Raw genomic sequence first — 26720 nt, 5'->3', positions numbered from 1 at the left:
GTCCACAACAACCCCCATTCCATCTCAACATACAGGCCCATCCTCAACTTACCACCACAGACATGAGTTCAGCTACATCAACTGTCCTTGTCTTTACATGTATGACCACCTTTACTCATGATACTTTTTAATGACAGTTTCATGTAAGGCTTTACTCACGGTTTGTTTCCATTTATCACTCTTCTATGATTTGCCTGGGACCATTTAAAAATGATAAAAGTGAATCCAAGTTAAAAAGGCCACTCCTCTCCGTCTCCCCTTCACTCACTCTGAAGCATGTTTCTCGCGTCAAGCAAACCTTTGCCATCGATAAGTATTTTCCAATTCGATGTTTTCTCCATTTGTAATGCCAGCCAGGCAACAGGTTTATTGCTAGCATCATGCACAAACCTCAGTGTCCAAAATAGGGGTGGGTTTCATTGCCACCAATTTATATTATCAGTATAAAGCTGCTTTTCCAGCTATCGCTATCCACATGGGTTGGTAGTTATTTTCTATGTGGAAATTGTGAGGCTAACGGCAACATTACGTTTACCATTCTGAGCCCCAGATCCCATTTCATCTCTAGTCAACAAATCACCCACCACATCCCACCACTAATATTATACACTTACGCCATTCGACGTCTGTCCTCGTTGTTTTTCCAACTACTGAAAAACATGATATAGATTTGACTTACCTTTCACTGGTCAAAACACAGAAAACAGGATTGTGATAGCTGTTGTATGTTCGCACGGAACCTGAATAAAGAGCACAGAGGTCGAGAGAAAGAAAAAGAGGTCAAGTAATGAGCACTTCCACTCTGGATCCCATCTCTCCTCAAGTCAACAAATCACCCACCGCATCCCACCACTATTATTATACACTTACGACACCGTTGACGTTTCGATTTCCATCCTTGTTGTTTTAGAAAATGCTGATTTAGCTGTGACTTACCTTTCACTGGTCAAAACACAGAAAACAGGATTGTGATAGCTGTAGTACGTTTGCAGGACACCTGAATGAAGGGCACACTGAGGTCGAGAGACAAAAATGAGGTCAAGCAATGTGTTTTTGTCAGTGGTAGCAGTGGCTATGAGTTGCGTGTAGCCTTTCGAGCGGAACAAATCAAGAATGGGCTTGAATGAGGCAGATAGCATATCTTCATTAAAATCTCCACATACCAAGATCTGATGATGCTCCATTACCTCAAGGTACCGCAAGAGATTTCCCAAGCTTGGCAGAAAAGTGCGCAGACTGTTGCCTGGAGGCCTGTAAACGGCAGCAATCAACACATTGAGGGGATCTTCAAGTTTCACCACAACAAATTCAATGTCGGTCACACCCTGAACGTATTTCTTTTCCTGGGCCGCGATGTGACTTTTGACACAAATACCTACGCCGCCACCACGTTTTGTCGCCAAGTCAGGACAGTTTGTGTAAGAATCACTTCGGTTCCTGCAAAACATCGTGTAGCCTTCCAAGCAAGCACGTCCATCGGCCACTGATCCTTGGAGGTGTGTCTCTGTGAAGCACAAAACATCAGCGAAAAGCAGTTCGTGATGAGACACGATATCTTGCACGTGACAAGACAGCCCTTCGGTGTTATGATGGACGACAACCAGGTGATTTGCCCGATCTACCGACGGCATCACGTGAAGGAGGGGCATGACGCTCTCCAAAGAATCCTCTGCCATCTCAGCAAGAGCAGCAGTGATTTGTGGATTTGCATGAAGCCTTCTCTCATCCATATGCAGAATATGCAGACCACTGAGCGAAGTCACTCTACTCAGAGCTACGTACCCCATGCCGTGTTCGAAAACACCTTTCAGCGAAACTGCAGCCTGTGACGTTGTCATGCCTTGTACCTTGTGGATCGTGCAGGCAAAAGCAAGCTTGATGGGAAACTGTCGGCGCGTCACTCCAGCCTTGTTCAGCTTCTCCTCCAGTCTGTCAATGTACACGGGGTTAGCAGCACGCGCTGTGTTACTCACATGATCGAGTTCCAACCCAAGTTTCTGGACACGGGCTTCATTTGGATAGTTCACCAATTTGACAACTTTTGCAAACATCCCGTTGCACAGACCTGATTGAACATCAACGTTCCGTGTGATCATAACACGAGCACCCAGGGCAACTTTGATGGAGTCCGGGAGCTCATTCTTAGCGCCTTGCACAGGGGAAGCTTGCCTTGCCATTCTGCCAGTTCCTTTGTCTTTCTTGTAGTCATCCGCGTCAATCTGCACAATGTCCTTATGAAGCAGTTCCAGCATCGCAGAGTTATGGCCATCCACCTGTTTATTGGTGGCAAAAACATGCAGAATATGCTTTGGACACATTTCTGGGGAAGTGTACCTCGTGGCAAGGAGAGCTCTGTCCATTTCCGACAGTTCATCTGACTTTTCTTTGACGCGGAGTCGGTTCAGCAGTTCGGCAAAGGCGACATCGTCTTTCTGCCTCATGATGGCGGTGAGCGTGATCTTTTTGAAGTCGTCACGCCAGTGGTCCAGCCGCGTAGGATCGTACACGCACAGAGGTTTGGACTGTCTCACGGGAGGGAGCTGAAAGAAATCTCCAACAGCAAGAACAGACATGCCACCGAAAGGTAAATTAATTCCTTTGATTTGTTTCAACCTGGCATTCACGTAGGCGAAGAGGTCTTTCGACACCATGGAAATCTCATCGATGATGAGTATTTCGGCGATGGACAGCTCGGCTCGGACTTCGTCCAGTTTATTGCCCAGCCCGTGGTACGGGGGTTTGAGACTTCTCGGCAGTTTGAGTAGACAATGCAACGTTGCCCCGGAAATGTTGAACGCCGCCGTGCCAGTGAAAGCTGCGAGAACAACCGTTTGCTTGGAAATGTCGGCCTCCTCAGCCAGTCGTGGTAGTCTCTGAAGTATTTTGGTAGCGTCAGCGTGGATACACTTGATGAGATGAGATTTGCCGGTCCCGGCGCCACCGTTGATGTGGTAGAAGAACTGCTCAATGGGCTTTGAGCTACACACACGTTTTATGCACCAATCTCTGACCTTGTAGAAGACGGACGCTTGCTTTTGGTTCAGGTTACGATACATGTCGCGTAACACCGCGGGATCGATGGCAGCAGGCTCTGTCACGATGGACATTTGCGTTGTTTTGGACCTGACGTTATAGTCCGGGACATTTTCCTCCACGTTGTCGTTCGGTTCATCTCTCGCGTTCATTTCCTCAACGCATTCGAGTCTTTGCAACTCACTCTCGGGAGCCAGGTGGCACCATTCGTTTATGACGAGCCCACTCTCCTCCACCTCTTGGATGGCGTTGTCAATGTCTCGACTGTATTTCTCATACCTTTCTCTGTTCCTTCTGACAATTTGGCACACGCGCTCCACAGAGTCGTTATACGGTAACTGGACACAGGCGTTATCATGAAACAACTGATAGGAAGGACAGCGTTCAGATTTTAATTGGCAATCAGCACGATGAGGCAGGTACAGCTTGAGCAAGCAGCAGTAATATTCCTCCGGATTCTTTTGTTCAGAGTATTTGCAGTATTTGATGACGGCATGTTTTTCTGTTCTTTTCTGGACAAAGCCCATGTCGTTGAGCAGAGGCAAAACATTCTTACCTTTTGCTTGTTTGCCATAAACAATTCTGCACGTTGATGCAAAATCAGCCAAGCACATGACTTCGAATTCCTCAGTTTGAGGTCTGGATTTGTATTTTTCCGGCAGGCCAGTCATCCACACTTCATGAGATTCCTGCGTTTTGCCCTCAAGGAGCGAGAGAGGATAACTCATTTTCAGCGCATTGTCACTCGTTTGTACAAATACCACCATGCGGGAGGACTGTTTCATATGCAAGCCGCACGCGCGTGCGACGCATTCCTGAGCACTCACTTCTCTTTTCTTGGAGTACGCTTGCATAATTTGCTTCATTTCATCGCTCTCGTTGACATTTGCGCAGCGGGAGTTTTCAATGACCGATTTGAGGTATTGGCTCAGACCGTGTTCAGCCTTGCTGATGTAGCTGCAGATGTATGCTATGCAAGAGTAGGCATTCAGGATGTATTGGATGTCCAGGTTTCCATCCCAGGCAAGAAGCAAATGGCGGTTGTAGTTGTTGACCCAGCAGTCTTTCGGTTCTCGCTTAAGCACGACAGAACTCGACGAGGCCGTCATGCGCAAACAGTTCATGTACTCGTCACCGGTGAGCTTACATTTAGCCAGTAGCTGAGGCAAAGTCAGGGATGCCGTTTCAGGCTCATTCAGCAGATTTAGCACGGGAACAAGCTTGGCATTCGACGCCAAGCGATCGTCATTGCGTTGATCTCGATTGTCGTCGTCGACGGGCGCAGGTCTGACGATCATTGTTTCATCGCACGGTTGTTTGGGGAATCCAAAGCGGCAATTTGCACCTTGGTGTTTGACGCACGATTTGGAGTGACTTTTGCTGTGCATCTGAACCTCTGTGACCTTTTTGTACAATTCCGGTTCCTTCTGCGGGTCCGGCAGCTCGGCCGAGATGTAGCGAGACACAAAATGACAGATGGCTCCATCCGTGGCTTCCTCAAATACAGGGGCACCTCGAACCCATATGAGGCAATGAATGTGAGGACTTCCTCTGTGTTGAAACTCCAGTCGGTAAAAGTAGTCGACGACCTCACCAATCGGTTGCGCCGGAGAGAGGATCAAATCTCTGAACAGAGCTTCCACACGCTTGTCGAACATGCGCATCGTCGTCACAGGATTGCTGCGTAGGATCTCACACTTGGTAGCCCAGTCAAGTTGGGCGAAATCCACTACTTCACCTTGTTGCGCTTTGATGGCGGTGATGACCTCTTCCCAACGCATTTCGGCAGCAGAAAATGTGCAAAAGAACGTGGGTGTGCCCAGCTGCCGGATCATAGCAAAAAGATCTTTGGTGGTTTTCTCCCAATAGGCCGGCGTACCTCTCAGCGGTGTCATGAATCGGACAGCATCTTTGCTGCGCACCAGTTTCTCAACTTCACGTTTGTCCTGAAGCATGGCATTGTTTATCCTTCGACCATCCCTGGTAAAAGGCTTACCTTTGCGCAGCTGTATTGTCATGCTCGACGTCGCCTGGTAAATTTCAGTCACAAACTGGGCAAAGAACAAGTAGTTGGTATCTCGAGCAAAGCGTTCATCCACGCAACACAGACGGGTTTTGAAATATTTGCTTGGTGTGAGTTTTATTGCTCTCTCTTCATCGAGGGTGTTTTGACCAGTGGGAAACTGCACCGGAAAAGCCATGGCCTCAAGCTTGGGAGTCCTGAAAAAACTTACTGGGTTGTTTCTTTCTGCAGGAGCAACACAATAAATGCCCTCTGTAAAACTCATAATTTCCTCTGACACATCATTGGGTTGGAGACATGATTCAAGTATCACTCCACCATTTGTTTGATCACCGTCTTCCGAATTTTCTTGTTGCTGTTTGTTACCACTGTTGTCATGTTGAGAGTCACTGTTCATCCCACACAGAGCATCACTTTCAAATCTGTACATCTCCTCCAGAGCTTCCTCATTGTACTCACTGTCGCTCATTTGCGCTTCATCGGAGCTGCTCTCATCGTCAGTGAGGGTTGGGTCGCAAAGGTCCGCATCGTCGCGAATGGTTATGTCTCTGTACTGTGGATGGACTTGTTTCAGTTTTATCAGAGCGCTCATTAGCTTGGACCAAGTGACGGTTTGAAACAACTGATGGCCTTTGTAGCTAAGCCGTCTCTTCAGTTTCACTCTCAACATCTGTGACCTACTTCTTAGTCTGGGCAAGACATTGACCGTCTCTTGTACTTCCGATGGCACGCACACCACATTTCCACGAATGGCTCGTTGTTGACCTTTGGGAAGAGGTACAATTTTGGCAAATGATATGCATTTGGAAATGAGATGTCTCTCCAGTATGTTCAATCCACACAGTTCCTTTGGAATATCAGAGAGTGTGAGATTGTTGGCAACAGCAAGTGCAGGCATTTTACCATCTTTGAGGTGACTATAGCAAGTGTGACATATCCACTCCAGTTTTCTTTCAGCTGGTACGCTGCACGAGGCCTGACATTCATCATCACAGATATGGACAAATTGTCCCGTGAGACAACTTGCAACAACATGTCTGTTTTTCTTATAAAATCTACGTTGACAAGCGCGTACTTGGTTCGGAAACAATGCTCTGTGGCAAACAGTGCAGACAAATGTGGGGCCATTCTTAATTTGGGCTTTGAATAGCTCAACAGCTTTCATAAGCACACAGTCATTTCGCTCCCTACATAGTCGGTTTATGACTTTGTATTTGTGTAAAATCTTCTTTACTCTGCGCATTGTTTTGGTCCTCAGTGAATCAGATTTTGTTTTCATTATGCGCCTCATGATTTCCTGATGTTTTAATCGGAATTCAGGGTTGTTTAAATAACGGCGTGTAATGTAAGAACGCTGTCTGTTTCGAAACACAACATCATCACGGTAATGTTCTGTCATGTAAGAACGCTGTCTGTTCTTAAACCCAACATCGTCACGGTAACGTTCTGTGATGTAAGAACGCTGTCGGTTCTTAAACGCAACATCGTCACGGTAACGTTCTGTGATGTAAGAACGCTGTCGGTTCTTAAACGCAACATCGTTACGGTAACGTTCTGTGATGTAAGAACGCTGTCGGTTCTTAAATCCAACATCGTCACGGTAACGTTCTGTGATGTAAGAACGCTGTCGGTTCTTAAACGCAACATCGTCACGGTAACGTTCTGTAATGTAAGCGCGTCGTCTCATCGTAAAACACTCATCTGTCCTATAACGACGTGAGAAACGGGAAAGGTTTTTGTTCTTAAACTCATGATCTGTCTGACAACGTTGTGTAAAATAGGACTTTTGTCTGGCACAAAAATGCTTGTCCTGTTGATAACGGCTCCTAATATAACCCAATTTCCTTTGTCTTACCTCTGCATTTTGACTGTACTGTTCTTTCTCTTTAGAGTTCTTCATCATTCTCTTTAGTTCTTGTTTTTTACATCTCACTTTTGAATTTTCTTTTAACGTTTCCTGTGCTTTTATTTGTCGTAGGAACTTTCTCCTACTAGATTTCGCAATTTTTGACACATTTGGCAGCTGTTTACCTGTTGTCAAAACCACTTCACTGTTATCGGGAAATTCTTGGTAGTGATGTTCACCTGAGCACGGTGTAGTCTCGCTCGTCTCAACACATGGGACAATTTCAGCAACAGGTCTGCTTGCGGCAGCGTCATCGATGCTCATCACGGGAGGAATCTGTGTACATGGCGCCATCTCATGGTCACTTACGGGAACGTCAACAGGTTCGAAGCAGATCGGTACAAGCTCATATGGCTCATCGCCAGAGCACCTCAAGCTTGTATAAACCTCCGTCAACTTATCGATCAGGTCGGACACACATGTGAAGAGCATCATGATCGCTGTGCCGTTGTCATCATGGACGCCATCTCGTCCTCTAGAGTGGGGATCAAAAAAACCATACCTGCCTTGGTGGTCTCGGAAAACAGCAATGCACGTTAACCGCATAATCAGAAGCGCACAATTGACCCCTGAGGTCATGCACCGGAGTCTGTCACAAAGGTTCAGGAACAGCTCATCTCCGTAGAAAGAGGTGAACAAACCACCCATTGACTGACTCTTTATTAAGACATGCTGCTTAGAAAAACCACGCACAACCCCTGGAAGTTCATCAGCCGTCAGAAATCTGTCCAAGAAGCATCCTTGGGCTTTCAGTGCAGCAACAGTACATGTATACAGTTCATTGCCAACATTAAGAACAGCATCAAGGTCAGAGCTGGTCAGGTGATTTAACTCCTGCAAGAAAGCCAGAAATGTAACAGAGTTAGCCACACATTGACTGTTTCTGAATTCTCCATATCTCGGATGAGCTTGGCTGTGAGATGCCAACACATACGTTACCAAATGAGGTTGCACAGAAGCCGTGGCTGCAGCGGGAATGTCAGGCCCAGTGTCACAGGAATCAGTCTCAAATTGTGCATCAAGGGCACGTGCAGGAGTTTGACAAAGTGGATCATGGCCACGTGCGTCAGTTTCAAAAGGCGGATCATGACCACGTGCGTAAGTTTGAGAGCGTGGAGCATGACCGCGGTCAGTTTCAAAGAGTGGCTCAAGGCCATGTTCAGGTTCAAAAAGTGCAGTAGGTTCAAAAAGTGCAGTATTGGCACATGTGTCAGGAGTTTCAAAACGTGCAGAATCTGCACTTGTGACGTCATTATGCCGGGTAGGTAAGGTTGGATCACTGCATGTAACTGGCGGCGGGGAGCATCGACGATTTAAACGTCGCTCCCAGCTCAACTTTACAGCCTGGGATCGCCTTCCTTTCCTCGGCATAGCAAGTTATGATGGATGTGAGATAGAAGGAAGACAGAAGACAAAAGATAGAGCAGCCACAAGAGAGGGTATAGGGGGTCAGCCACAGGGTCCCTGGAGCGTCACAGAACTACAGGCCACGGAGCGTCTCAGAAAAACAGGTCCACGGAGCGTGCCAGAACCGCAGGTCACAGAGCTCTGCAGGAAAAAAAACAACATATATCAATAAGCTACAATGTAATTAGTCATACTTTCGATTGACAACGAACTGAAAGCAAAATTACATTATAATTGATGAAGTTATTTATTAAAATAATACATAAGCATAGTAATCAAAATTAAAGAAACCGTTGACTAAAATACATAAACAGTAGCCAAATTTAATCACGATTCCAAAGCTATCATCACAGGAACTTGAAATACAATCACTTTGTAATGATGATAACATAGAATTGACTGAATGAATCATGCCTCACCTTGGAAGTCGAGTTATGTACTGCAGGGAAAGAAATAACAGAAAGTGGGAAACAAATAATTAAGTGACATTTCCACAATGCTTTGAATGTCTTTTACGATTACAAATACTGAGAGAAATACGGTGGCGAGATTGAAAGTCAATATTTCCTAACTAGTCAAAAACAGCTTTTAATGATACAGTAGTGACAATGCACAACTGTAGTACTAATGATAATTCATCATCATATTTTGTAATTAATGTTATTTGACTTTCTTCCAAACTTCAACAGTACAAAAAACGCACAATTGAGAAACTAATCATTTGCTCCTGGATGGTTATTTTGTACGACATCAGGTACAAGTAATTGAGTCATCTGGCATGAGAAAAGAGACTTAGATTTACATGTGTACTTTCTTTGTAAATGTAGACATGATATTTAATGTCATGACAGCCTCAAATGTCAGCATGATGCCATATGATCACTTTTAATCCCTTCATGATTTAAAAACATATTTGTGGCATCTAAATAAACGCGAGGGGAAAAGAACTACAATATGTCGTCATATTTGGTCGCCGATGTGTGGCCAACAAGTAAACGCGAGGGGGGACTACAATGTGACGTCATATCCGGTCGCCGTGCGCCACCGTAAAAGTCCCGATGAAATAAAGTTATTTATATACATATTATTGCGATTATTGAATGAATCAAAGTTTGCTATAAAATATTAAATTCGACACAGCAACCGCCTCTGATGTTGAACCTCTTTACGCCTATTGAACTCAGGAGCCGAGCTGCAACCAAGGCAGTTGCTAATGCTATCTAGCTAGCGGCGATGCTTCATTGCGAAAAAACCCAAATAAACTACTTCCTATGTGAAGCACCGCCGAAGCTACCAACCAAACGGCGCACTAACAGCACAACCGTAAACAATGTAACACTTAAATGTCTATACTTACTTTTTGGCAAACACGCACACAATCACAGCAACAGTCTCTGTCGATAGCCGCCGTCTGTGACTGACCACTGCACGCGGGACGCAACAATCGCGATAAGACGATATAAGTCACGCGAGACTAGGCGTAGTGACGTCACTGCCCTACGCAACAATTTAACGGCAAAATGTACATTGATTTTGCAACATAGGACACTGAAACAACAGGTTGTCAAGATGCGTTGTTTGTCTACTAAACATAAAAAGTTATTTCTATTACAGTATGCCTAAGAATAGTGAAAAGCATTGTGTTCGATATATTTGTTGCATCCAACTAAACGCGAGGGTCCAAACTACAATGTGACGTCATATTTAGTCGCCGATTTGTTGGCTACAAGTAAACGCGAGGAGAAAAAAAACTACAATATGACGTCATATCGGGTCGCCGTGCGCCACCGCAAAAGTCCCGATGAAATAAAGACACTTGTATCCATATTATTGCGATTATTTAAACAATCAAAGTTTGACAGAAAATATTTGATTCGACACAGCATGTTGAACCTCTTTACGCCTATTGAACTCCGGAGCCGAGCTGCAATCCAGGTAGTTGCTAGTGGACGTTTCGCTAATGCTAGCTAGCTAGCGGCGATGCTTCACTGAGATTATAAAGCAAATAAACGACTTCTTATGTGAAGCATTGCCGAAGCTACCAACCAAACGGCGCACACACGAAACAGTCTGGGATCAGACATCAGCACAACAGTAAACAATGTAACACTTAAAAGTCTATACTTACTTTTTGGCAAACACGCACAAAATCACAGCAACAGTCTCTTTCGATAACCGCCGTCTGTGACTGACCACTGCGCGCGGGCTGCAACAATCGCGATAAGCGGATATAACTCACGCGAGAAGTCAAACGCAGCGTGTTCGCTTCTCTTCCGGGGGAGGGGGCGGGAGGGGTTAGGGGCAGCCATTTGTGGGGACTCGTGGTAAAAGATTTTCTTTGCTTGATTTCATTTGTGTGGCGGGCTCCATCTAGTGGTAAAAATGAGAAGTGCAACAGCGTTGAGCTCAAGCTTCTTGTGCGGGCCATATGCAATTATGTTTTCAGAATTTGCTGCGGGCCAATAAAAACTGCACCACGGGACGCAGACACTTTCGGTTCATTCTGGGTTCATTAGGTCACTTCAGGGTCAATCCAAGATGGCCGCTACACTGGAAGTGGGGGTCAAGGGCTGAATTGCGAAAGCATAGTGGAAGTGGTGGTGAAGGGGGTGAATATGGTAAGCATAAGGTGAACAAAGTGAATAAAGTTTGAATGGGTTGATTCGGTTGAAAAATGTAGAAATGAGAAGGGAAAAAGGAAATATTGGAGAATTGGGTGTGAATCTCAAAATAAAAGATGTGAATTTTTTGTTAAGTTGGGGAATAGGTAGAAAAATGATGAACAGTTGAAAGTTGGAATGGGTTGAATCGGTTGAAAAATGTAGAAATGAGAAGGGCAAAAGGAAATATTGGAGAATTGGGTGTGAATTTCAAAATAAAAGATGTGAAGTTTTTGGTAAGTTGTGTAATAGGTAGAAAAATGATGAACAGTTGAAAGTTGGAATGGGTTGAATCGGTTGAAAAATGTAGAAATGAGAAGGGAAAAAGGAAATATTGGAGAATTGGGTGTGAATTTCAAAATAAAAGATGTGAAGTTTTTGGTAAGTTGTGGAATAGGTAGAAAAAGGATGAACAGTTGAAAGTTGGAAGGAGTTGAATCGGTTGAAAAATGTAGAAATGAGAAGGGAAAAAGGAAGTAGGTGTGAATTTCAAAATAAAAGATGTGAAGTTTTTGGGAAGTTGTGGAATAGGTAGAAAAATGATGAACAGTTGAAAGTTGGAATGGGTTGAATCGGTTGAAAAATGTAGAAATGAGAAGGGAAAAAGGAAATATTGGTGAATTGGGTGTGAATTTCAAAATAAAAGACGTGAAGTTTTTGGTAAGTGGGAAGTTGTGGAATAGGTAGAAAAATGATGAACAGTTGAAAGTTGGAATGGGTTGAATGGGTTGAAAAATGTAGAAATGAGAACAGAAAAAGGAAATGGGTGTGAATTTCAGAATAAAAGATGTGAAGTTTTTGGTAAGTTGTGGAATAGGTAGAAAAAGGATGAACAGTTGAAAGTTGGAATGAGTTGAATCGGTTGAAAAATGTGGAAATGAGAAAGGAAAAAGGAAATGGGTGTGAATTTCAAAATAAAAGATGTGAAGTTTTTGTTAAGTTGTGGAATAGGTAAAGAAATGATGAACAGTTGAAAGTTGGAATGGGTTGAATCGGTTGAAAAATGTAGAAATGAGAAGGGAAAAAGGAATTGGGCGTGAATTTCAAAATAAAAGATGTGAATTTTTTGGTAAGTGGGAAGTTGGGGAATAGGTAGAAAAATGATGAACAGTTGAAAGTTGGAATGGGTTGAATCGGTTGAAAAATGTAGAAATGAGAAGGGAAAAAGGAATTGTGCGTGAATTTCAAAATAAAAGATGTGAATTTTTTGGTAAGTGGGAAGTTGTGGAATAGGTAGAAAAATGATGAACAGTTGAAAGTTGGAATGGGTTGAATCGGTTGAAAAATGTAGAAATGAGAAGGGAAAAGGGAATTGGGCGTGAATTTCAAAATAAAAGATGTGAAGTTTTTGGTAAGTGGGAAGTTGTGGAATAGGTAGAAAAATTATGAACAGTTGAAAGTTGGAATGGGTTGAATCGGTTGAAAAATGTAGAAATTAGAGTAGAAAAAAGGAAATTTTAGAGAATTTTGGTTGAATTTCAAAATAAAAGATGTGAAGTTTTTGGTAAGTGGGAAGTTGTGTAATAGGTAGAGAAAAGATGAACAGTTGAAAGTTGGAATGGGTTGAATCGGTTGAAAAATGTAGAAATGAGAAGGGAAAAGGGAAAAAGGAATAGAGTGTGAATTTCAAAATAAAAGATGAAAACGTGAAAATGTTGAATTTGGCAAGTTTGGGAATGTCCCCAATGTGATTTGAATGTGTTGAATTATGTGAATTTCAAACTGGAACAACATAAATGTGAAATGTTGAATCTGCCATTAAGAATGAATGGGGCAAAAATCGCCGTAAATTTGTGAATTTTGCGAAAACGGAAAATTTTTGGAAGGAAAAAAATCTAAGCAGTGTTGCCATGAATATTTGGAATAAGTGAAAAGTGGAATGGAGTGAATCGGTTGAAGTATGTGGAAGTAGTTAAGCGCCGAAAAAGTGAGCGGAATAAGTTGAATAATAATAATAACTAGAATTTGCAATTCCTGAAGGAATTGCGTGTGAAGGTGAAGAAGTTGAATAAATATTTAAGGAATGTTGAAGAATGATGTTGAAACGAGTTGAATCGGTTGAAAAATGTAGAAATGAGAAGGGAAAAAGGAATTGGGTGTGAATTTCAAAATAAAAGATGTGAAGTTTTTGGGAAGTTGTGGAATAGGTAGAAAAATGATGAACAGTTGAAAGTTGGAATGGGTTGAATCGGTTGAAAAATGTAGAAATGAGAAGGGAAAAAGGAATTGGGTGTGAATTTCAAAATAAAAGATCTGAAGTTTTTGGTAAGTGGGAAGTTGTGGAATAGGTAGAAGAATGATGAACAGTTGAAAGTTGGAATGGGTTGAATCGGTAGAAAAATGTAGAAATGAGAAGGGAAAAAGGAATTGGGTGTGAATTTCAAAATAAAAGATGTGAAGTTTTTGGTAAGTGGGAAGTTGTGGAATAGGTAGAAAAAGGATGAACAGTTGAAAGTTGGAATGGGTTGAATCGGTTGAAAAATGTAGAAATGAGAAGGGAAAAAGGAATTGGGTGTGAATTTCAAAATAAAAGATGTGAAGTTTTTGGGAAGTGGGAAGTTGTGGAATAGGTAGGCAAAAGACAAACAGTTGAAAGTTGGAATGGGATGAATCGGTTGAAAAATGTAGAAATGAGAAGGGAAAAAGGAATTGGGTGTGAATTTCAAAATAAAAGATGTGAGGTTTTTGGGAAGTGGGAAGTTGTGGAATAGGTAGAAAAATGATGAAGAGTTGAAAGTTGGAATGGGTTGAATCGGTTGAAAAATGTAGAAATGAGAAGGGAAAAAGGAATTGGGTGTGAATTTCAAAATAAAAGAAGTGAAGTTTTTGGTAAGTTGGAAGTTCTTGAATAGGTAGAAAAATGATGAACAGTTGAAAGTTGGAATGGGTTGAATCGGTTGAAAAATGTAGAAATTAGAGTAGAAAAAAGGAAATTTTAGAGAATTTTGGTTGAATTTCAAAATAAAAGATGTGAAGTTTTTGGTAAGTGGGAAGTTGTGGAATAGGTAGAGAAAAGATGAACAGTTGAAAGTTGGAATGGGTTGAATCGGTTGAAAAATGTAGAAATGAGAAGGGAAAAGGGAAAAAGGAATTGGGTGTGAATTTCAAAATAAAAGATGAAAACGTGAAAATGTTGAATTTGGCAAGTTTGGGAATGTCCCCAATGTGATTTGAATGTGTTGAATGATGTGAATTTCAAACTGGAACAACGTAAATGTGAAATGTTGAATCTGCCATTAAGAATGAATGGGGCAAAATTCGCCGTAAATTTGGGAATTTTGCGAAAACGGAAAATTTTTGGAAGGAAAAAAATCTAAGCAGTGTTGCCATGAATATTTGGAATAAGTGAAAAGTGGAATGGAGTGAATCGGTTGAAGTATGTGGAAGTAGTTAAGCGCCGAAAAAGTGAGCGGAATAAGTTGAATAATAATAATAATAACTAGAATTTGCAATTCCTGAAGGAATTGCGTGTGAAGGTGAAGAAGTTGAATAAATATTTAAGGAATGTTGCAGAATGATGTTGAAACGAGTTGAATCGGTTGAAAAATGTAGAAATGAGAAGGGAAAAGGAACTGGGTGTGAATTTCAAAATAAAAGATGTGAAGTTTTTGGTAAGTTGTGGAATAGGAAAAAAAATGATGAACAGTTGAAAGTTGGAATGGGTTGAATCGGTTGAAAAATGTAGAAATGAGAAGGGAAAAAGGAAATGGGTGTGAATTTCAAAATAAAAGACGTGAAGTTTTTGGTAAGTGGGAAGTTGTGGAATAGGTAGAAAAAGTGATGAACAGTTGAAAGTTGGAATGGGTTGAATCGGTTGAAAAATGTAGAAATGAGAAGGGAAAAAGGAAGTGGGTGTGAATTTCAAAATAAAAGATGTGAAGTTTTTGGTAAGTGGGAAGTTGTGGAATAGGTCGAAAAATGATGAACAGTTGAAAGTTGGAATGGGTTGAATCGGTTGAAAAATGTAGAAATGAGAAGGAAAAAAGGAATTGGGAGTGAATTTCAAAATAAAAGATGTGAAGTTTTTGGTAAGTGGGAATTTGTGGAATAGGTAGAAAAATGATGAACAGTTGAAAGTTGGAATGGGTTGAATCGGTTGAAAAATGTAGAAATGAGAAGGGAAAAAGGAAGTGGGTGTGAATTTCAAAATAAAAGATGTGAAGTTTTTGGGAAGTTGTGGAATAGGTATAAAAATGATGAACAGTTGAAAGTTGGAATGGGTTGAATCGGTTGAAAAATGTAGAAATTAGAGTAGAAAAACGAAATTTTAGAGAATTTTGGTTGAATTTCAAAATAAAAGATGTGAAGTTTTTGGTAAGTGGGAAGTTGTGGAATAGGTAGGCAAAAGATGAATAGTTGGAAGTTGGAACGAGTGGAATCGGTGGAAAAATGTAGAAGTTAGAAGTGAAAAAGGAAATTTTATGAAATTTTGCAAAATTTTATGCAAATATTAAAAGTGAAAACGTGAAAATTTTGAATTTGGGAAGTTTGGGAATGTCCCCAATGTGATTTGAATGTGTTGAATGATGTGAATTTCAAACTGGAACAACGTAAATGTGAAATGTTGAATCTGCCATTAAGAATGAATGGGGCAAAAATCGCCATAAATTTATGAATTATGCGAAAACGGAAAATTTTTGGAATGAGAAAAATGTGAGCAGTCGTGCCATGAATATTTGGAATAAGTGAAAAGTGGAATGGAGTGAATCGGTTGAAGTATGTGGAAGTAGTTAAGCGTCAAAAAAGTGGGCAGAAGATGTTGAATAATAATAATAATAATAAAGGACAGGAATAACAATAGTGTGAAGGTCTTCACCTTCACACTAATAACTAGAATTTGCAATTCCTGAAGGAATTGCGTGTGAAGGTGAAGAAGTTGAATAAATATTTAAGGAATGTTGCAGAATGATGTTGAAACGAGTTGAATCGGTTGAAAAATGTAGAAATGAGAAGGGAAAAAGGAATTGGGTGTGAATTTCAAAATAAAAGATGTGAAATTTTTGGTAAGTTGTGGAATAGGTAGAAAAAAGATGAACAGTTGAAAGTTGGAATGGGTTGAATCGGTTGAAAAATGTAGAAATGAGAAGGGAAAAAGGAATTGGGTGTGAATTTCAAAATAAAAGAAGTGAAGTTTTTGGTAAGTGGGAAGTTGTTGAATAGGTAGAGAAAAGATGAACAGTTGAAAGTAGGAATGGGTTGAATCGGTTGAAAAATGTAGAAATGAGAAGGGAAAAAGGAATTGGGCGTGAATTTCAAAATAAAAGATGTGAATTTTTTGGTAAGTGGGAACTTGTGGAATAGGTAGAAAAATGATGAACAGTTGAAAGTTGGAATGGGTTGAATCGGTTGAAAAATGTAGAAATGAGAAGGGAAAAAGGAATTGGGTGTGAATTTCAAAATAAAAGATGTGAAGTTTTTGGTAAGTCGGAAGTTGTGGAATAGGTAGAAGAATGATGAACAGTTGAAAGTTGGAATGGGTTGAATCGGTTGAAAAATGTAGAAATGAGAAGGGAAAAAGGAAGTGGGTGTGAATTTCAAAATAAAAGATGTGAAGTTTTTGGTAAGGGGGAAGTTGTGGAATAGGTAGAAAAATGATGAACAGTTGAAAGTTGGAATGGGTTGAATCAGTTGAAAAATGTAGAAATGAGAAGGGAAAAAGGAATTGGGAGTGAATTTCAAAATAAAAGATGTGAATTTTTTGGTAAGTGGGAAGTTGTGGAATAGGTAGAAAAATGATGAACAGTTGAAAGTTGGAATGGGTTGAATCGGTTGAAAAATGTAGAAATGAGAAGGGAAAAAGGAATTGGGTGTGAATTTCAAAATAAAAGAAGTGAAGTTTTTGATAAGTGGGAAGTTGTTGAATAGGTAGAAAAATGATGAACAGTTGAAAGTTGGAATGGGTTGGATCGGTTGAAAAATGTAGAAATGAGAAGGGGAAAAGGAATTGGGTGTGAATTTCAAAATAAAAGAAGTGAAGTTTTTGATAAGTGGGAAGTTGTTGAATAGGTAGAAAAATTATGAACAGTTGAAAGTTGGAATGGGTTGAATCGGTTGAAAAATGTAGAAATTAGAGTAGAAAAAAGGAAATTTTAGAGAATTTTGGTTGAATTTCAAAATAAAAGATGTGAAGTTTTTGGTAAGTGGGAAGTTGTGGAATAGGTAGAGAAAAGATGAACAGTTGAAAGTTGGAATGGGTTGAATCGGTTGAAAAATGTAGAAATGAGAAGGGAAAAGGGAAAAAGGAATAGAGTGTGAATTTCAAAATAAAAGATGAAAACGTGAAAATGTTGAATTTGGCAAGTTTGGGAATGTCCCCAATGTGATTTGAATGTGTTGAATTATGTGAATTTCAAACTGGAACAACATAAATGTGAAATGTTGAATCTGCCATTAAGAATGAATGGGGCAAAAATCGCCGTAAATTTGTGAATTTTGCGAAAACGGAAAATTTTTGGAAGGAAAAAAATCTAAGCAGTGTTGCCATGAATATTTGGAATAAGTGAAAAGTGGAATGGAGTGAATCGGTTGAAGTATGTGGAAGTAGTTAAGCGCCGAAAAAGTGGGCAGAATAAGTAGAATAATAATAATAAAGGACAGGAATAACAATAGTGTGAAGGTCTTCACCTTCACACTAATAATAATAAAGGACAGGAATAACAATAGTGTGAAGGTCTTCACCTTCACACTAATAATAAAGTACAGGAATAACAATAGTGTGAAGGTCTTCACCTTCACACTAACTAGAATTTTGCAATTTCTGGAGAAATTGCGTGTGAAGGCGAAATGTATGAATAACTTTTTCGGGGAATGCTGCCGAACGATGTTGAAACGTGTTCAATTACTTGAGAAATGTAGAATATTTGGAGAATTTGTGGTGAATTTCAAAATTGAAAGTTTGGAATATTTGGTAAGTGGGAAGTTGTCGAATAGGTAGGAAAAAGATGAACAGTTGAAAGTTGGAATGGGTTGAATCGGTTGAAAAATGTAGAAATTAGAGTAGAAAAACGAAATTTTGGAGAATTTGGTTGAATTTCGAATTTGGAATTTTTGGTAAGTGGGAAGTTGTGGAATAGGTAGGCAAAAGATGTACAGTTGAAAGTTGGAACGGGTTGAATCAGTTAAAAAATGTAGAAGTTAGAGCAAATGTTGAATCCCCATAGAGAATGAATGGGAAAATAAAAAAAAGCAATTGCGCCAAAATCTTTCTAAATTTGGAACAAAACAAAAAAAACGGCCTCAGGAGATTCACTTTTGGGGTAAAAATGTTGAAAGGGGTTAAATCAGACAAAAAACGAAAAAGTTAGCGCAAATGTAGGTATTTGGGCCACTCAGTGTTGAAATAAGGTCACTTCCGGTTTGATTCGGGTCACTTCCGGTCTAGTTTGGGTCACTTCCGGTTTATTCGGGTCACTTCCGGTTTAAAACAGGTCACTTCCGGTTTAGCTGAGGTCACTTCCGGTTTATTTGGGGTCATTTCCGGTCTAATAAGGTCACTTCCGGTTCATTTGGGGTCACTTCCGGTTTGATTTGGTGTCACTTCCGGTTTACCAGAGGTCACTTCTGGTCTATTTGGGGTCACTTCCGGTTTATTTGGGTCACTTCCGGTTTAATTTGGGTCACTTCCGGTTCGTCTGAGGTCACTTCCGGTTTATTAGGGGTCATTTCCGGTCTAAAAAGGTCACTTCCGGTACATTTGGGGTCACTTCCGGTTTGATTTGGGGTCACTTCCGGTTTACCTGAGGTCACTTCCGGTCTATTTGGGGTCACTTTCGGTTTGATTTGGGGCACTTCCGGTTCATTTTGGGTTCATTGGGGGCACTTGAGGGTCAATCCAAGATGGCCGCCACACTGGAATTGGGGGTCAAGGGTTGAATGTGTAAGCATAGTGGAAGTGGGGGTGAATGGGAGTGAATGTGGGAAGCATAAGGTGAATGCATTTGGAATGGTTTGAATCGGTCGAAAAATGTAGAAATTAGAGTAGAAAAACGAAATTTTAGAGAATTTTGGTTGAATTTCAAATTTGAGAATTTGGAATTTTTGGTAAGTGGGAAGTTGTGGAATAGGTAGGCAAAAGATGAACAGTTGAAAGTTGGAACGGGTTGAATCGGTTGAAAAATGTAGAAATTAGAGTGGAATAACAGAATTAGAGAGAATTTTGGTTGAATTTCAAATTTGAAAATTTGGAATTTTTGGTAAGTGGGAAGTTGTGGAATAGGTAGGCAAAAGATGAACAGTTGAAAGTTGGAATGGGTTGAATCGGTTGAAAAATGTAGAAGTTAGAGGTGAAAAACGAAATTTTGTGAAATGTCGAATGTGCCATTAAGAATGGATGGGGAAAAATTTGTCGGAATTTTGGGAATTTTGCGGAATCGGAAAATTTTCGGAATGAGAAAAATACAAGCCACCCTTTCCTGAATATTTGGAATACGTGAAAAGTGGAATGGAGTGAATCGGATGAATTATGTGAAAGATGAAACGGGACAAAAAAGTGAGGAGAATAAAATATAATAATAACTAGAATTTTGCAATTTCTGGAGAAATTGCGTGTGAAGGCGAAATGTATGAATAACTTTTTCGGGGAATGCTGCCGAACGATGTTGAAACGTGTTGAATTACTTGAGAAATGTAGAATATTTGGAGAATTTGTGGTGAATTTCAAAATTGAAAGTTTGGAATATTTGGTAAGTGGGAAGTTGTGGAATAGGTAGGCAGAAGATGAACAGCTGAAAGTTGGAATGGGTTGAATCGGTTGAAAAATGTAGAAATTAGAGTAGAAAAACGAAATTTTGGAGAATTTGGTTGAATTTCGAATTTGGAATTTTTGGTAAGTGGGAAGTTGTGGAATAGGCAGGCAAAAGATGTACAGTTGAAAGTTGGAACGGGTTGAATCAGTTGAAAAATATAGAAGTTAGAGCAAATGTTGAATCCCCATAGAGAATGAATGGGAAAATAAAAAAAGCAATTGCGCCAAAATCTTTCTAAATTTGGAAAAAAAACAAAAAACGGCCTCAAGAGGTTCACTTTTGGGGTAAAAATGTTGAAACGGGTTAAATCGGACAAAAAACGAAAAAGTTAGCAATTGTAGCTATTTGGGGCACTTAGTGTTGAAATAAGGTCACTTCCGGTTTGATTCGGGTCATTTCCGGTCTAATTTGGGTCACTTCCGGTTTATTTGGGTCACTTCCGGTTTAAAACAGGTCACTTCCGGTTTAGCTGAGGTCACTTCTGGTTTATTTGGGGTCACTTCCGGTCTAAAAAGGTCACTTCCGGTTCATTTGTGGTCACTTCCGGTTTGATTTAGGGTCACTTCCGGTTTACCAGAGGTCACTTCCGGTCTATTTGGGGTCACTTCCGGTCTATTTGGGGTCACTTCCGGTTTATTTGGGTCACTTCCGGTTTAATTTGGGTCACTTCCGGTTCGTCTGAGGTCACTTCCGGTTTATTAGGGGTCATTTCCGGTCTAAAAAGGTCACTTCCGGTACATTTGGGGTCACTTCCGGTTTGATTTGGGGTCACTTCCGGTTTACCTGAGGTCACTTCCGGTCTATTTGGGGTCACTTTCGGTTTGATTTGGGGCACTTCCGGTTCATTCTGGGTTCATTGGTGGCACTTCAGGGTCATCCAAGATGGCCGCCACACTGGAATTGGGGGTCAAGGGTTGAATTGTGTAAGCATAGTGGAAGTGGGGGTGAATGGGAGTGAATGTGGTAAGCATAAGATGAATAAAGGGAATAAATGTGGAATGGGTTGAATCGGTCGAAAAATGTAGAAATTAGAGTGGAAAAACGAAATTTTGGAGAATTTGGTTGAATTTCAAATGTGAAAGTTCGGAATTTTTGGTAAGTGGGAAGTTGTGGAATAGGTAGGCAAAAGATGAACAGTTGAAAGTTGGAATGGGTTGAATCGGTTGAAAAATGTAGAAATTAGAGTGGAAAAACTGAATTTTGGAGAATTTTGGTTGAATTTCAAATTTGAAAATTTGGAATTTTTGGTAAGTGGGAAGTTGTGGAATAGGTAGGCAAAAGATGAACAGTTGAAAGTTGGAATGGGTTGAATCGGTTGAAAAATGTAGAAATTAGAGTAGAAAAACAGAATTTGAGAGAATTTTGGTTGAATTTCAAATTTGAAAATTTGGAATTTTTGGTAAGTGGGAAGTTGTGGAATAGGTAGGCAAAAGATGAACAGTTGAAAGTTGGAATGGGTTGAATCGGTTGAAAAATGTAGAAGTTAGAGGTGAAAAACGAAATTTTGTGAAATGTGGAATGTGCCATTAAGAATGGATGGGGAAAAATTTGTCGGAATTTTGGGAATTTTGCGGAATCGGAAAATTTTCGGAATGAGAAAAATACAAGCGCTCATGTCGTGAATATTTGGAATACGTGAAAAGTGGAATGGAGTGAATCGGATGAATTTTGTGGAAGAAGAAGCGGGACAAAAAAGTGGCGGGAATAAAATAGAATAATAATAATAACTAGAATTTTGCAATTTCTGGAGAAATTGCGTGTGAAGGCGAAATGTATGAATAACTTTTTCGGGGAATGCTGCCGAACGATGTTGAAACGTGTTGAATTACTTGAGAAATGTAGAATATTTGGAGAATTTGTGGTGAATTTCAAAATTGGAAGTTTGGAATATTTGGTAAGTGGGAAGTTGTGGAATAGGTAGGCAAAATATGAACAGTTGAAAGTTGAAATGGGTTGAATCTGTTGAAAAATGCAGAAATTAGAGTAGAAAAACGAAATTTTGGAGAATTTGGTTGAATTTCGAATTTGGAATTTTTGGTAAGTGGGAAGTTGTGGAATAGGTAGGCAAAAGATGTACAGTTGAAAGTTGGAACGGGTTGAATCAGTTAAAAAATGTAGAAGTTAGAGCAAATGTTGAATCACCATAGAGAGAATGAATGGGAAAATAAAAAAAAGCAATTGCGCCAAAATCTTTCTAAATTTGGAACAAAACAAAAAAAACGGCCTCAGGAGGTTCACTTTTGGGGTAAAAATGTTGAAACGGGTTAAATCGGACAAAAAACGAAGACGTTAGCGCAAATGTAGCTATTTGGGGCACTTAGTGTTGAAATAAGGTCACTTCCGGCTTGATTCGGGTCATTTCCGGTCTAATTTGGGTCACTTCCGGTTTATTTGGGTCACTTCCGGTTTAAAACAGGTCACTTCCGGTTTAGCTGAGGTCACTTCCGGTTTATTTGGGGTCATTTCCGGTCTAAAAAGGTCACTTCCGGTTCATTTGGGGTCACTTCTGGTTTGATTTGGGGTCACTTCCGGTTTACCAGAGGTCACTTCCGGTCTATTTGGGGCCACTTCCGGTCTATTTGGGGTCACTTCCGGTTTATTTGGGTCACTTCCGGTTTAATTTGGGTCACTTCCGGTTCGTCTGAGGTCACTTCCGGTTTATTAGGGGTCATTTCCGGTCTAAAAAGGTCACTTCCGGTACATTTGGGGTCACTTCCGGTTTGATTTGGGGTCACTTCCGGTTTACCTGAGGTCACTTCCGGTCTATTTGGGGTCACTTTCGGTTTGATTTGGGGCACTTCCGGTTCATTCTGGGTTCATTGGTGGCACTTCAGGGTCATCCAAGATGGCCGCCACACTGGAATTGGGGGTCAAGGGTTGAATTGTGTAAGCATAGTGGAAGTGGGGGTGAATGGGAGTGAATGTGGTAAGCATAAGATGAATAAAGGGAATAAATGTGGAATGGGTTGAATCGGTCGAAAAATGTAGAAATTAGAGTGGAAAAACGAAATTTTGGAGAATTTGGTTGAATTTCAAATGTGAAAGTTCGGAATTTTTGGTAAGTGGGAAGTTGTGGAATAGGTAGGCAAAAGATGAACAGTTGAAAGTTGGAATGGGTTGAATCGGTTGAAAAATGTAGAAATTAGAGTGGAAAAACTGAATTTTGGAGAATTTTGGTTGAATTTCAAATTTGAAAATTTGGAATTTTTGGTAAGTGGGAAGTTGTGGAATAGGTAGGCAAAAGATGAACAGTTGAAAGTTGGAATGGGTTGAATCGGTTGAAAAATGTAGAAATTAGAGTAGAAAAACAGAATTTGAGAGAATTTTGGTTGAATTTCAAATTTGAAAATTTGGAATTTTTGGTAAGTGGGAAGTTGTGGAATAGGTAGGCAAAAGATGAACAGTTGAAAGTTGGAATGGGTTGAATCGGTTGAAAAATGTAGAAGTTAGAGGTGAAAAACGACATTTTGTGAAATGTGGAATGTGCCATTAAGAATGGATGGGGAAAAATTTGTCGGAATTTTGGGAATTTTGCGGAATCGGAAAATTTTCGGAATGAGAAAAATACAAGCGCTCATGTCGTGAATATTTGGAATACGTGAAAAGTGGAATGGAGTGAATCGGATGAATTTTGTGGAAGAAGAAGCGGGACAAAAAAGTGGCGGGAATAAAATAGAATAATAACTAGAATTTTGCAATTTCTGGAGAAATTGCGTGTGAAGGCGAAATGTATGAATAACTTTTTCGGGGAATGCTGCCGAACGATGTTGAAACGTGTTGAATTACTTGAGAAATGTAGAATATTTGGAGAATTTGTGGTGAATTTCAAAATTGAAAGTTTGGAATATTTGGTAAGTGGGAAGTTGTGGAATAGGTAGGCAAAAGATGAACAGTTGAAAGTTGGAATGGGTTGAATCGGTAGAAAAATGTAGAAGTTAGAGTAGAAAAAGGAAATTTTGGAGAATTTGGTTGAATTTTAAATTTGGAATTGTTGGTAAGTGGGAAGTTGTGGAATAGGTAGGCAAAAGATGAACAGTTGAAAGTTGGAACGGGTTGAATCAGTTAAAAAATGTAGAAGTTAGAGCAAATGTTGAATCCCCATAGAGAATGAATGGGAAAATAAAAAAAAGCAATTGCGCCAAAATCTTTCTAAATTTGGAACAAAACCAAAAAAAACGGCCTCAGGAGGTTCACTTTTGGGGTAAAAATGTTGAAACGGGTTAAATCGGACAAAAAACGAAGACGTTAGCGCAAATGTAGCTATTTGGGGCACTTAGTGTTGAAATAAGGTCACTTCCGGCTTGATTCGGGTCACTTCCGGTCTAGTTTGGGTCACTTCCGGTTTATTTGGGTCACTTCCGGTTTAAAACAGGTCACTTCCGGTTTAGCTGAGGTCACTTCCGGTTTATTTGGGGTCATTTCTGGTCTAAAAAGGTCACTTCCGGTTCATTTGGGGTCACTTCCGGTTTGATTTGGGGTCACTTCCGGTTTACCAGAGGTCACTTCCGGTCTATTTGGGGTAACTTCCGGTCTATTTGGCGTCACTTCCGGTTTATTTGGGTCACTTCCGGTTTAATTTGGGTCACTTCCGGTTCGTCTGAGGTCACTTCCTGTTTATTAGGGGTCATTTCCGGTCTAAAAAGGTCACTTCCGGTACGTTTGGGGTCACTTCCGGTTTGATTTGGGGTCACTTCCGGTTTACCTGAGGTCACTTCCGGTCTATTTGGGGTCACTTTCGGTTTGATTTGGGGCACTTCCGGTTCATTTTGGGTTCATTGGGGGCACTTGAGGGTCAATCCAAGATGGCCGCCACACTGGAATTGGGGGTCAAGGGTTGAATGTGTAAGCGTAGTGGAAGTGGGGGTGAATGGGAGTGAATGTGGTAAGCATAAGATGAATAAAGGGAATAAATGTGGAATGGGTTGAATCGGTCGAAAAATGTAGAAATTAGAGTGGAAAAACGAAATTTTGGAGAATTTGGTTGAATTTCAAATGTGAAAGTTCGGAATTTTTGGTAAGTGGGAAGTTGTGGAATAGGTAGGCAAAAGATGAACAGTTGAAAGTTGGAATGGGTTGAATCGGTTGAAAAATGTAGAAATTAGAGTGGAAAAACTGAATTTTGGAGAATTTTGGTTGAATTTCAAATTTGAAAATTTGGAATTTTTGGTAAGTGGGAAGTTGTGGAATAGGTAGGCAAAAGATGAACAGTTGAAAGTTGGAATGGGTTGAATCGGTTGAAAAATGTAGAAATTAGATTAGAAAAACGGAATTTGAGAGAATTTTGGTTGAATTTCAAATTTGAAAATTTGGAATTTTTGGTAAGTGGGAAGTTGTGGAATAGGTAGGCAAAAGATGAACAGTTGAAAGTTGGAATGGGTTGAATCGGTTGAAAAATGTAGAAATTAGATTAGAAAAACGGAATTTGAGAGAATTTTGGTTGAATTTCAAATTTGAAAATTTGGAATTTTTGGTAAGTGGGAAGTTGTGGAATAGGTAGGCAAAAGATGAACAGTTGAAAGTTGGAATGGGTTGAATCGGTTGAAAAATGTAGAAGTTAGAGGTGAAAAACGAAATTTTGTGAAATGTCGAATGTGCCATTAAGAATGGATGGGGAAAAATTTGTCGGAATTTTGGGAATTTTGCGGAATCGGAAAATTTTCGGAACGAGAAAAATGGAAGCGCTCATCGCGTGAATATTTGGAATACGTGGAAAGTGGAATGGAGTGAATCGGATGAATTATGTGGAAGATGAAAGTGGACAAAAAAGTGTGGAGAATAAAAGAGAATAATAATAATAATAACTAGAATTTTGCAATTTCTGGAGAAATTGCGTGTGAAGGCGAAATGTATGAATAACTTTTTCGGGGAATGCTGCCGAACGATGTTGAAACGTGTTGAATTACTTGAGAAATGTAGAATATTTGGAGAATTTGTGGTGAATTTCAAAATTGAAAGTTTGGAATATTTGGTAAGTGGGAAGTTGTGGAATAGGTAGGCAGAAGATGAACAGCTGAAAGTTGGAATGGGTTGAATCGGTTGAAAAATGTAGAAATTAGAGTAGAAAAACGAAATTTTGGAGAATTTGGTTGAATTTCGAATTTGGAATTTTTGGTAAGTGGGAAGTTGTGGAATAGGCAGGCAAAAGATGTACAGTTGAAAGTTGGAACGGGTTGAATCAGTTGAAAAATATAGAAGTTAGAGCAAATGTTGAATCCCCATAGAGAATGAATGGGAAAATAAAAAAAGCAATTGCGCCAAAATCTTTCTAAATTTGGAAAAAAAACAAAAAACGGCCTCAAGAGGTTCACTTTTGGGGTAAAAATGTTGAAACGGGTTAAATCGGACAAAAAACGAAAAAGTTAGCAATTGTAGCTATTTGGGGCACTTAGTGTTGAAATAAGGTCACTTCCGGTTTGATTCGGGTCATTTCCGGTCTAATTTGGGTCACTTCCGGTTTATTTGGGTCACTTCCGGTTTAAAACAGGTCACTTCCGGTTTAGCTGAGGTCACTTCTGGTTTATTTGGGGTCACTTCCGGTCTAAAAAGGTCACTTCCGGTTCATTTGTGGTCACTTCCGGTTTGATTTGGGGTCACTTCCGGTTTACCAGAGGTCACTTCCGGTCTATTTGGGGTCACTTCCGGTCTATTTGGGGTCACTTCCGGTTTATTTGGGTCACTTCCGGTTTAATTTGGGTCACTTCCGGTTCGTCTGAGGTCACTTCCGGTTTATTAGGGGTCATTTCCGGTCTAAAAAGGTCACTTCCGGTACATTTGGGGTCACTTCCGGTTTGATTTGGGGTCACTTCCGGTTTACCTGAGGTCACTTCCGGTCTATTTGGGGTCACTTTCGGTTTGATTTGGGGCACTTCCGGTTCATTCTGGGTTCATTGGTGGCACTTCAGGGTCATCCAAGATGGCCGCCACACTGGAATTGGGGGTCAAGGGTT

At 40.4% G+C, this 26720-nt stretch overlaps 3 protein-coding genes across 3 annotated transcripts in view; 1 reads left to right on the top strand and 2 right to left on the bottom strand.

Annotated features, from left to right (window-relative positions):
- The window catches only part of LOC133151242 (multidrug and toxin extrusion protein 1-like), a 259852-nt gene that overhangs the window by 178155 nt on the left and 54977 nt on the right, over positions 1-26720 (top strand). The window lies entirely within an intron of this gene.
- LOC133152081 (uncharacterized) lies at positions 1174-2795 on the bottom strand. The gene is made up of 3 exons (XM_061275622.1): positions 2335-2795; positions 2170-2273; positions 1174-1929 (listed from the first exon to the last, which is right to left on the bottom strand). Exons 1-3 carry the CDS (start codon positions 2649-2651, stop codon positions 1913-1915), a joined length of 438 nt encoding a protein of 145 aa, XP_061131606.1. The 5' UTR covers positions 2652-2795; the 3' UTR covers positions 1174-1912.
- On the bottom strand, positions 7138-9537 carry LOC133151025 (uncharacterized). The gene is made up of 5 exons (XM_061273747.1): positions 8789-9537; positions 7902-8510; positions 7546-7796; positions 7247-7437; positions 7138-7166 (listed from the first exon to the last, which is right to left on the bottom strand). The coding sequence occupies exons 2-5, from the start codon at positions 8331-8333 to the stop codon at positions 7138-7140; spliced, it is 903 nt and encodes a 300-aa protein (XP_061129731.1). The 5' UTR covers positions 8334-8510; positions 8789-9537.

The sequence above is a fragment of the Syngnathus typhle genome, linkage group LG3, assembly GCF_033458585.1.
Source record: "Syngnathus typhle isolate RoL2023-S1 ecotype Sweden linkage group LG3, RoL_Styp_1.0, whole genome shotgun sequence".
In the NCBI taxonomy this organism is placed as follows: Eukaryota; Metazoa; Chordata; class Actinopteri; order Syngnathiformes; family Syngnathidae; genus Syngnathus; species Syngnathus typhle.
This window is presented reverse-complemented; position numbering and strand designations above follow the sequence as displayed.